The 11,895-nt window shown below is 36.9% G+C and overlaps 1 protein-coding gene across 1 annotated transcript; it reads left to right on the forward strand.

The window, feature by feature from the left end:
* The first annotated feature begins 59 nt into the window (after nt 1-59).
* Igip (IgA inducing protein) lies at nt 60-6,684 on the forward strand. The gene has a single exon (XM_013141197.3). The coding sequence runs from the start codon at nt 6,348-6,350 to the stop codon at nt 6,549-6,551; it is 204 nt and encodes a 67-aa protein (XP_012996651.1). The 5' UTR covers nt 60-6,347; the 3' UTR covers nt 6,552-6,684.
* The last annotated feature ends 5,211 nt before the right edge of the window (nt 6,685-11,895 follow it).

Genomic DNA, 11,895 nt, shown 5'->3' on the forward strand with positions numbered 1-11,895 from the left:
ATGATGATGACGATGATGATGATGATGATGGTGATGATGGTGATGCATTGTACAGATCTGTTTGTGTGTATAAGATGTTTGCTTTTCTGGGACAAAATCAACTAGCATAATTGGAATGGCAACTTTTCTAGTAATGGCAAGTTGGTGCTAAGGACTTACTATTTTGAAAAAAACAAGATACGAAAATTTCCAACTTTTTCACAGTTACCATTTTTAAACTATCAGTAATATTTATCTTTACAGATTATATTTTCTTGGGCTCATCCCAATGTAGTTTACCTTTAGGTCTGTATCCAAAGAGCCTTCCTTTTACATAAACTCTAGCCTTTTCCCACATTAATTTCTTAGAAGAACCAGGTAAAAACACTAAGTTGCAGTTTTAGGTATCTTGTCTGTTTCTTTTACATTTATAATCTTGGCAACCATTTAATATTGTGGACTTTCTAATCCTTTCATAATAATATATTTCTGCAGTTAGATTACATACTCCCTCAACTTGTGTTTCTGTTTGTCTTTCTACTTTTTCTCTTACTTTAAAATCGTAGTCTTTACAAGAGATTTTTGATGTCAGATGTTAATTATATAATTTAGCGCAGCTTGGTTGTTCTTTTGTAGAGTGAGGTGACCATTTCATATTCTGTCCCCTTAACTCCAGGGGTGTTTTAAATTATTTAGGATAAAGAATTGCTATAACATTTTTTTAAGTTACATGACTCAGATATATTTGGATTAACTCTTTGTTGGCAAATTTAATATGAATTATTCCCTTTGACAAGTACTTCTAAGTTCCATTTTAATCAGATCTCTGTACATTCATGATAAAAATCTCTTTTAAAATAACCCAATAAAAGAGATTCTAATTTTGTACTTGGAAGGTAATTTTTCATTTTTACACATTTCAACTTCATTAACAGTAGGATTATTTTTATATTGCTTATTTTATAGAGTTGACAGTATAATTTTTGCATTTTATTGTGTGTTATATTTTAAGTTATAGTAACATACTATAACTTGTTTAAGTCAGTGCAAAGCCTTCTTACGTAGTCCCTCCTTTAGGAATTGGCTTAAAAAGAAGTGAATCCCAAACCTGTGTCAAGAACGAGTGGTTTTAAGTAACTGTGAGACAAGTCTTTGAAAGACTTTCTTGAGTCTAGTCAGTGGAAATGATAGCCCAATTCCATGCTGCATATTGTTAGGGTTTTTAAAGTTGTTGGTATGTAAAAGTGCATAAAAGATGATGTAAAGTTGCCTATAAAATTTGTATTTTTCATTGTTTGCACTATTTATCTTTGCACTTGATTTTTTGAAAGTTAAGACTAGTCACTTTCACTTTTGTTTCTAGTCTTTTCTAATTTCTTGCAAAATTGTTTTCAATATCCCTCCCAAAGCAAAATGTATATGCAATTAAATATACTTTTTAAAGCCAAGAAAATATTTAATCTTAGCTATGTAATACAGAAATTTGTTTTGATAAAGATTTTAATAAGGCCCTTGATTTGCCAATAAAATCCTTTGTAAATGTGAGCTTTATTAAACATTTTAAATAAAGTAAAAGCTTAGGATAGTCTTATCTTTGAGAGCTGACTTCCAGCCTCAGATAACCTGGTTTTGGAATATTGGTCTGTTTCTACTTTAGTTAATGAGATCTGAGTCTTACTGGGTACATGCTTAAAAAAGTGGAAGTGAAGTAGGTGGCAAGTAGCATCTGCATGTTTCATATAGTTTTTTCATGATGTTCATATTGTTTCCTCATGGTCTATGTGATATAATTGGTATTGAAATAATTGATTAAATGACTGTTGCTTTTTGGAATTCAGGATTGACTCTTTTTTGAGAGAGGGGGTGCAGCAAGGGATAAGAGACTTTATTTTAACCAGAGGCAGTCTTATAACCTCAAAGATGTTCTCTGAAAGAAAAGAACAAAAAATGTACCTGTAAGCCTATTTTTTTTTAATTTAATTTTTTTCTTTTTGAGACAGGGTCTCTCTGTGCAGTTTAGGCTGGCCTTGAGCTCACTTTGTAGCCTAGGCTGGTCTCGAACTCAAACGATCCTCCTGCCTCAGCCTCCTGAGTGCTGGGTGTAAGCCTATTTTTTTGTGTTAGGTTGTATAACAGTATTTATAATTGCAAAAAAGAGAAGATTTGACAGTTTTGTCAATTGAACAGAGAGATGTGTTTGGGGTTAAATTGTTTTTTGTAAGTTATTTCATTTAATATTCCTTTTCCCATCATTTTTGCATTCTTAAAAGCAACAAGTGAGAGGCCTCTTTCAGTTCTGACATATTTTCAGAATGCCCAAATGTGTTTCTGGGGAGGAGGGTGGTGTTTTAATTCTTGACATGCTCCTTTCAGCATACTTTGCTAATCATTCTGGATCATATATTGAAAAATTGTGTTGAAAATTTGATGGTATATTTAAAATAAGAATGTCCTCTATATCATGGTATGAATGTTTTGTGGCCAGATTCTGTTGTGGAACTCAGAGCTTTGTTTTTAATTTGACTAGAAAATTTAACTTCCATTGTCTAGATTTCGCTGTTTGTAGTTGTCTAACTATGAATCAGTTTGGAGGAATAAAGGTTAACAGATATGGATTTGACTCTACATAATCCTCTATAAATCATAAGTTAAAGGCTCACATCATTAGTGTTACCTAATTTTTGTGTTGTCAGGTCTTATATGGATGATATATTCAGTATTATATCTATGAATTTCCTTTAGGAAAAGAGAGAAATTGAGTCTCTAAACTTTTTCTTGGAGACTAAATTTACCACATATGGAAAATTAGTGGCTTTATTTTTAGATGACGTTTAACCAGCTTAATTAATTCTTTTTTCTAGTTTGAAATACTTATTTCCCAACTGTGAATGAAGGGAGAGATAAATATTTGCCTCTCTCAACTCTTTTTGGAGGCTGTTTTTCATTTTCTGCCCCCAATTTCCAATCATAGTATAAAATGAATTACGGGTACCCCTCTAAATCCCTGTAATCCTTTTTGGGGATCACAGATACCTTTGATAATCTGACAAAAGTGATGGACCCTCTACCAGGAAAAAAAAATGCACATACACAGATAATTTTGCATACAACCTCAGGGGCATCACACATCTTCTGAAACCTAAGTTAAGGATCTATGCTCCAAGTAAATTCTGTAGAGAAAATTCTAATGCAATTATTTGGTAAAATTAGGAACTGTTGACTTGTATTGCAGTTATTAGATGGTGGCCCCTACTAGCAAAATGTGACATTGCAGCCAGCTTTGTTAGACATTGTAACATCCAGACAGAAAGGAAAAAGAAGCAAGGTTCTGAGAGCTACTTAAAAGGAGTCAGGGCATCTCTAGATGTGGGAGCCGTTTTTGGTTCAAGGCAGGGGTCGGGGTGCCTGACAACTTCTAGCAGGGTAGAGTTTGATAAACCACAATGCTCAGGATGCCAAGGGGTTAGCCATTATCTTAACCCCTTCCTCACCAAAAGATTTTAGTTTTGTCTATTGGGAAACAAAATGTCACTAGGGAAAAAAGATTTGCCTTACAACTGCTGGAACACATCAGTGTGATGATGTATGTATGGGACACTAGTATTATTTTTGAGAAGGTGCATAAAACCAAAGTAAATTATTCTCTATATAGAACATTATTTACTAGAAATATTTGTTTGAGTAAATTAGCTTTTGTCAATTTTTACCAGTAACTTGATTTTATTTGAAACTGGGAATCTAGTTTATAAATAGGATAGTTGATATATCCGTTCTTTCCCCCATGTAAAGGATAGTTTAAAGATTTATGCATACTTTTTACTTTCTTGATGCCATGGGATAGGGTGGGGGTTGGGGGTATCTTTGAGTCAACAACTGACAAAATGTCAAATTTAGTCAAATTTAAAAATCAAGAAGCAGCACTTTAAGTCTAACTCTACACCATTTTAGTGCATGTGTTAGTTTTAATAATGATTTTTGGTGCATGCCTTTGGGCTTATTCAAAAGTGTACAATAGGAAAGTATATTTCCTTTCTTAGAAAGGAGATGTTTTTCTACTTTGCAACATGTGATTACAAAAATCTTCCTCTGTGGGAAGATTAACCATGTATTGAACTACTGAGAAGTATATATTTTTAGATATACAGAAGGAATCTACATGGAGCAGCATTCAGACCTATATAGAAGTCATAGCATTCTGTATAGGACCAAAAAGGAAGTAACATTAAACACTTAAACAGACCTTGTTGGGTAGAAATACCTTAGATCTTGCATTGACTTCCCAAAAGAATATGCCACAGAAGTTTGTTGAAACTTTTGTTGTTTGAATTTTCTCTGTCAGTATATTTAACCCAAATATAACAACAGCTTTGGGTTAGCACATATGTAAGAATCAAAAACAACTAAATAGATCAGTCTGGTTTGTCAATCCAGCTTGACTGAAATAAGTACACTAATCACTTGCAACATGAAAAACTGTCCAACTCCTCTAAGGTTTTGACAAAATAACCTTGGCTGATGTGGGAAGACTCCCACTTTGATTTCTGACCTGACAGTGAAGATTCATGCTTGACATGATTTCAAACCTGACAGTGTCTGTTTAGGGAGCCATGGTACAGTTTGCTAATTCAATCCCAGATACCTGTTGATTACCTGTGAGATCTAGAGTCCAAAGTAGCCAGCAGCCATATCCCTGAGTGCTCTGCCCATCAGATAAAGTAAGCAGGGTTGGGACAGGTCACAGCTTGGATGATTGACCTCAGGTGCTGTAGACAGCCTCAGATTCAAGAATTGTATATGCATTCTTGGGAGTTGTCACTGAACTAATGTCCCACACTGTGTTACTTAACATAGATGCTCTCTCTTGGTGGAGGCCCAGAGCACGCATGCGAATTGCTTGTGGTACTCAGAGAGGGGGTGCTAACTCTGATGCCCTGGCCAAATTCCAGTTTAGGGATGTGGGTCTTCTTGTCATTCTAATTGGAAATGTGCATCACTTCCCATTTTTCCTGTTGATCTCAATGCAAACTACACTAGTCTGTTTCTTTGCCCTGGTCCCAAAGTCTCTAAGATACTGGTGTGTATTATATGGGCCAAATTCATGCCTTATCCCAATGCACAAGAGTTGAGGAGTAAGTGAGCTGGGTCAGCATGCACTGTGATTGGAGGATGAACTCTTGTGATGCTAAGGGGATGAAATTGGCTCTCTTTTAGCATAATTTAGGGAATGTGCACTGGCAGGAGGCTTCCAGCCATGAGGTATGAGCTGAAACCAATTTTCCCTCTTTTCTTATAGAATGATGAGGAAATCTGTTGGGTTTTCAGCGGTCAGGGAAGGCCGGAGTTCTGCAGCTTTAATCTGGGTAACTGAGGCTGGTTTGAGCAAGACTTTGGTTAATTAATTAGGTTCTCAGATGCCACAGACTCCGTGAGAAGTCACCATTATTTTCAATGGTTGTGATAGAATTTCCCCCTAGTAGCCATTATTTTAAGATTATATTGCAGAGTTGCTTTATTTTGAGCTTTTCGTGTATACACAATCCCAAACTGGAAGAAATTTTTAAAAAGGAATCCTGCTGTGAAAGGTATATATTACTCTAGATTTTTCTTACTGTAAATATTGTAAGATTGTAATACTGTCAATATTTTATTAACCAACAAATGTTAATCTATGTGAATTCAAACTTATTTTAATGTGCTTCTTATTTACTGTGTGTGGTCCCTGTTGCTGACAGTATTGAGTTATATTCTGATGTAAGATTAACTTTATTAAAGAATGTAAACATTAATGTTTCCTTATGGGAAAACAAATAAAGTATAAAGAAGACAATTCTTTTCATTGAAATATACTGTGTATTTACACTTGCTAGACCCAGCACCACTTATGAATTTAGTATACTGTTCAGAATTTTAGTTAACACAGCTGACATGATTGTGCTCTTTTTGAAAGTCTAAGAGTAGGTATTGTTGGAATATAAACAGTTTGTATTTGTCTGCTGTGAATCATCATCTTGAAATTTCTAATGAAGTTTGTAAAATTTTTATAGTAAAACATTTTAATGACAATTTAAAAATTTATCTTCTCTAAAGAATGGTCAAAACAATATCCTTTCAGAAATAGAATTGTTCTTTAATATCTTTCCAAAGTGACTTTGGTTAAATGGACCAGATGTACATTCGTTAAAATTTAGGATGAAGTTGTTGATATTCTTTGAGTTTACAAGTTAATCCTCATTGGAGATGTGCCAATATATAGTAGAATATCATTAATTTGCACTGTTTGGGGACCCCATTCAAGAATGTTGAATTTTGCCAACTAAAAAGTAAGCAAATGCAATTTAAAAAGTAAATTTGAGCATTCTGTATTAAATATGTGCAGTTATTATCACATGAAGAAGCGCAGTGTGTTGGGCTGTAATATAACCATATTTGCTGTCATGTTCTCCCATCTCAGTGCTGGGAACTCACCATGTGGAAACCAAGCAAACGTGTTGTGCATCAGCCGGCTTGAGTTTGTTCAATATCAAAAGCTGAAACTAGCGAGGTCTGCTGTACTGCTTATTGAAGTATTGTGATTCTTTTAGGCATTGATTCTTACAAAATATATACTGTAACAGTATACTTTGTACAGATTTAAATTTTATTTGAAAAAATGAAATAAAGTAGGCAAAAAAATAAAGATGTTTATTTTTCATGTGACTATATAAACAGATCAGTGTTTTGTTTCAGTGCTTTTTTTGGGGAGGGGTTGGGTAACTCTTTGATTTTTTTTTTTAATAAAAACTATTTTTACCATTGGGCAGCAGGTATACTACTTCTTGCCCATTATAATCATTAATTAGCTTTGGCATTAAGTTCTCTTAGCAGAAGCAAAATTTTTGTTTTACTAAAACAGATTTATTTTTCAGTGTTTTACGTGAATAACTCCCTGTCCAGCTTCTTGAGTCTGTTTTCTGATAGTGCAAGAGTTAATGAAGCCATCACACTGGAGAAGGAAAAAAATTTCCTATAGATCGTGTATAGAAGGTTTTCTGTTCCCTGTCAATTTAAATTTGAAATTGATTTAGGGTAGTAAAAAAGGTTACAGATGAGTCCATCACAAGAGATAGAATCCTGTATAGAAAATAGAAGTTGTGCTTTAGAATAAGATCCCTTGGACCTAGGAATATAGCTTAGTGGCAGAGCACTTCCCTAGAATGCTTTAAGTCCTAGATTCAGTCCCCAGCAACAAAATAAAAACAAGTTCTTAAAAATAATGACAAGATGATGATTTTTCAGGACGATTTCTCTTGTTTTGTTTTGTTTCTTGAGACAAGGTCTCACTAGTTCAGACTGGTGTTGAACTCACTATTTAGCCCAGGCCAACCTCAAACTCATGGCAATTCTCCTGCCTCAGCCTTCCAAATGCTGGAATTACAGGTGTGCACCATCACATCCAACTGAATTTAATGTTTTATTTGTAGCTTGCTCCACTTTATCATTTCTACTTTTAGGCTAAATATAAGGAAGGCAGGAACAAGTAGGTCTCCAAGGTTCTCGGCAAAAATCATATCATAGCATATCTTCCAATGTTATTTAAATGTACGTGACAATCACCATATTCTAAAAACTGAAGCATGATTCATAGTATTAGAGTTTCAGACTTCCTTAGATGAATCCCAAGAGAATTTGTTATTGTAATTACTGTTTTGTTGGTTTTCTTGCTAAAATAGCCCCTGTTTGTAAAGAACAGTTGGAATTGGAATAACTTCCAGGCCTGACAACTAACAGATCATAATAACAGTGAAGAAATTTTACTACCAAAAATTAAAACCAGGATAGTGATGCCAGTACATACCTTTAACCCCTGCACAAGGCCCTGGTTTTAATCCCCATTATTAAAAAAAAAAAAAAAAAACTGAGGGTGTCACAGATTTGGAGAGGTAAGTGAAGAGCCTAAGAAACTTAAGTTTTCTGTAGGTTCTGTGGTGCTTCTGATTTTAGGATCACAAAAAAGACAGGTGAGTACTTCCTGAAAAGAGACAGAATTCTCCCCTCTCCTCAAAGAGGGGTAATATGAATCCATGGGTCCCAATCTGAAAGGAATGTTCAGAACATGAGCTTGTGGTGAAAACTAGCCAAGATTTGCTTCTAGTAAATATATGAGAGTAAAAAGCCAGGGACCTGGCCCATTTTGTAATTGTCCCGTGGCCTTAATATTTTAAAGACACCAAAAGGACCATGATAGAATGTCCAGCAATCAGTTTGAGAGCAAGAGACCTTGAGGGTGGTCCTACTATAGGGCCATAAGGAAAACATCCCAGACACAGGATCAGTATGAACTACAAGGCAAGATTAGTAGGGCCATTAGGCCCTTCAAGAAAGGACCCCAACATAACATGCTCAAGAACTTTTGTCAGTTTTCTTTAGCACTTCCTTTTCTAACTACATAATTGGCAGTCTCTTCCAACTCCCACCTCCAATGGATATAAACCATTTGACCATGTGGTATGTAATGTACTTCAGCTCTTTTGCATCGTTTTTAGAAATCTCTTTGTTGCTAATTCCAGTAACAGTTGCTTTCAAAGAAAATGGGACTTTTTTTTTTTTTTTGAGGTACTGGGTTTTGGAAGAATTCTGCTCATTTAGGATCAGAGGAAAGGTATCCCTCTTTTTCAGACTGCTAGCTCTCCTCAAGACCAGCACCTGTCCCCACCATTGTCACTTCACAATGTTGTACTACACTTCTGGAATTTAAGTAGGAGGAGCCACATTTTTTTTTCTGGAAATGGGAATTGCACTCTAATCTTGTAAATCTCCAGTTTTCCTACCAACATTGATTTTCACTCTGATTTGTTTAAATCAACCACTAGACATTTAGATTGGCAGTGAAGGAATGTCACAAAACAGATTCATTGACTTGCAACGTTTAAAAGAATAGGATATCCCTACACTTGTAGCCAGCAGGATGATTCAGTTAATCCTGTATCACTGGCATCCTGTCTTTCCCATCCTGCTGGCCTTATACCACAGTGAACTTCCCATGGAGATTGGCATTGGCTCCAACCTAACTCTACTTTCTGTCTTCAGCAGTGGCACTAAGGATCCTACCATCCTAAATTTTTCTGAACTCACCATTTTCTTTCTTTCTTTTTTTTTTTTTTTTTTTTGTCTTTTTCCTTTTTATCGGTACCAGGGATCAAACTCACGACTGCCTGCTTGCAAGGCAGGCGCTTATGCCACTGAGCTAAATCCCCAGCCCTACCATTTTCTTTTTAATATTGAGTGCTTAAGATACTCAAGACCCAAAGCTGAGCATTTTACCTAGTTTATTTCATTTCATTCTTACTGCAACCCTAGGAAATAAGTACAATTATTGCCTCCATTTTGCAGATGAGAACAGTAGGGTACAGGAAAACATGCCCAGTGCTCTACAGTCAGAATTAAAAGTTCACATAGGCTGATTATCACAGCACATCCATGGTCTCAGTTACCCTTACAGTACTGGCTGCCCCATGAGGTTCTGCCTCCACATTCCCTACTATGTAATGTCTCCTTTGACACCACCTTATCTCATGGTTTATTTATGGTCTGGTCTGTTTGGGTTGTGTTGGGTTTGAGACACGGTCTTGTTATGCAGTTCAGCCAGGCCTTTTACTCACTAGGTAACCCATTCTGGCCTTGAACTTACAGCAACCCTTCTGCTTTAGTTTCTAGAGTTCTGGAATTACAGGCGTGCACTACCACACCCAGGCCCTCGTGGCATGTGTAGCTGGACAGTATCAACCAGTGTTCCCTATACAAAGGAGAGTTACTCTGCATAGCTCAAAACCACATTTCCTGTTCTGGAAGTTGATTCATAAATGAATCCACATTTTCATTTCTCCTTCCTTTCATGGGAGAATGACTTACTCAGAGCAGGTCTGAAGGAAACTATTAAATGGATCTCTCTACTGCTCTTGCTTTAAGCAAGCATGTCCCTGAGTACTGTTCCTGCCAATGACCTGAACAAAGAGTTCTGAATACGGGTCCTGAACTTTGTCTCCTTGAGTTGTCAATTTCCTTCTCCTACTTCCCAGATACTAGCCCCTTGCAAATACTTTTTCTTCATTACAGCAGACCTTCTATCTAATCCCGTGTGGCTTTAGATGTAAGCTCAACAGCAAGGATCAGGAGGCAGACTCTAGTATGAGAAAAACTGGGTGCTTCCAGATTCTCAAAACTTCACTGTTCACCAACAGTTGGCTCCCTAATTGGATTGCTAGAATAAGTTGTGCATAGAGGGCTAGGGATCTAGCTCAGTGGACAGCGCCTACAAGTGTTAGGTTGTGAGTTTGATCCTTGGTTCCTCTCCAGAAACATAAAGAAGGGGGAGAGGAGGAGGAAGAAGAAGAAGAGGAAGGAGGAGGAAAAGGATGAGAAGGAGAAAGGAGGAGGAGGGAGAGGAGGAAGAAGAGGAGGAGGAAGAAGAAAAAGAATCAGTTGTATAGTTTCCAGTTAGTTTTGCTTGGGTTTTTAAGTTTCTGGAGGCATTTTCTTATGCCCTCTAAAATGTTATTGCCCAGATGTTTCCTGATCTTCAAGAAGAGATCCAGAGTCTCCAAATGCTTCTTCCAAAAATAAAATCTCAAATTCCTCAGGATTTAGAAGCACTTTAGAGGGCTGTGACATCTGTTAGAACTCTTGTCTGAAAGGGGAATATCATAATTTGAATTTGAACCCTTTGTGATTTTTTTGTATCCTCCAAAGCATGGTTCTAAAAGTATGGACCCTGAACCAAGAGTAGTAATTTTCCCCTGGAAATCGTTGTAGATACATGTTCTTGAACCCAGCCCTGGGCCTACCTAATCAGAATTCTGGGTCTGGGGCCTAGCAATCCCTGTTATCATAAGCCCTCCAGATAATCCTGATGCAGAGTAAAGTGTGGAATCATTGCTTCCTAAATTGAAAGTTCTTTAACTTTAAATGCTGGAGTCTTAAGTTTGAAAATCTGATAAAAATGTGGGACTCTCTCAACTGCTTAACAGACTTCTACCCTGAAGGTCCAAGTTAAGAACTCCTAGTGTAGAAACTTGGCTTGTCTGTCCTTCCCTGGCTTCGACCTACTTTTAGCACCACTACAAGAATGGTGTTCATAGACTCTGTCCTTCATCCATGTACTGTTAGGTGTCACTGAGCATGTGCATCTCGTACCAGATAGGACAAGGGATAAGGGCTTATTGTTCCCTGTGGGTGCTGCCACTATATGATAAACAAAATCCAAATGCTCTTGCATGGGCCACCAGGCCAGAAATCTGGCTCTACATAGGTGACTTCTCTTGGAGTTGGGATCTGTTCTCTGAAGCATACTGCTTTAGCAGAACTACTAAAACCTGTTAAGCTGCCTATGACAGTGCCAGTCAGGGTGAGTAGATTACAGCTAGAGCTTTGTCAATAACAACTTTTGGGGTCTCCTGAGAGCTGATAGGATAGGGCCCAGCCTTTGATTCACTGGCTAAAAGCATCTCCTTTTTATCTTCATCAAGTGTTTTCACCCAAGTAGCCAGTGAGTAAGACAAGCTTGGGGATTGGTATTCAGCTTTTCCCCCACGGTCATTCTTGGGCCTTGACTTGAACTATCATGCAGAACAACCTTATTGGAAAAAAATCCTGCCTCTAAAACTGGGGCCTCTAAGAAGGAAACTGAACTTCATCCAGCCTACTATGAATCTCTCACTCTGACTGGTAGAACTGCTTCCTTATGCTGAGAGGTAGCCTGGTGAAAAAGGCCTATTTCTGCTCTCTCGACTTCATCTGAAGTCAATTTTATCTGAAGCTTAATTCCTTCACAAAACCATTTTTTCCTGTCTTAGTTTTCTGCATTGCAGTAAAGAATACCACATTCTTAGATTGTCCAAACCAAAAGCAAAGAGCTCATTCTAGACACTTAATTTCCTTCAA

The sequence above is a fragment of the Cavia porcellus genome, unplaced genomic scaffold, assembly GCF_034190915.1.
Source record: "Cavia porcellus strain 051 isolate PalLab524CR breed Dunkin Hartley unplaced genomic scaffold, mCavPor4.1 scaffold_21, whole genome shotgun sequence".
Lineage (NCBI taxonomy): Eukaryota > Metazoa > Chordata > Mammalia > Rodentia > Caviidae > Cavia > Cavia porcellus.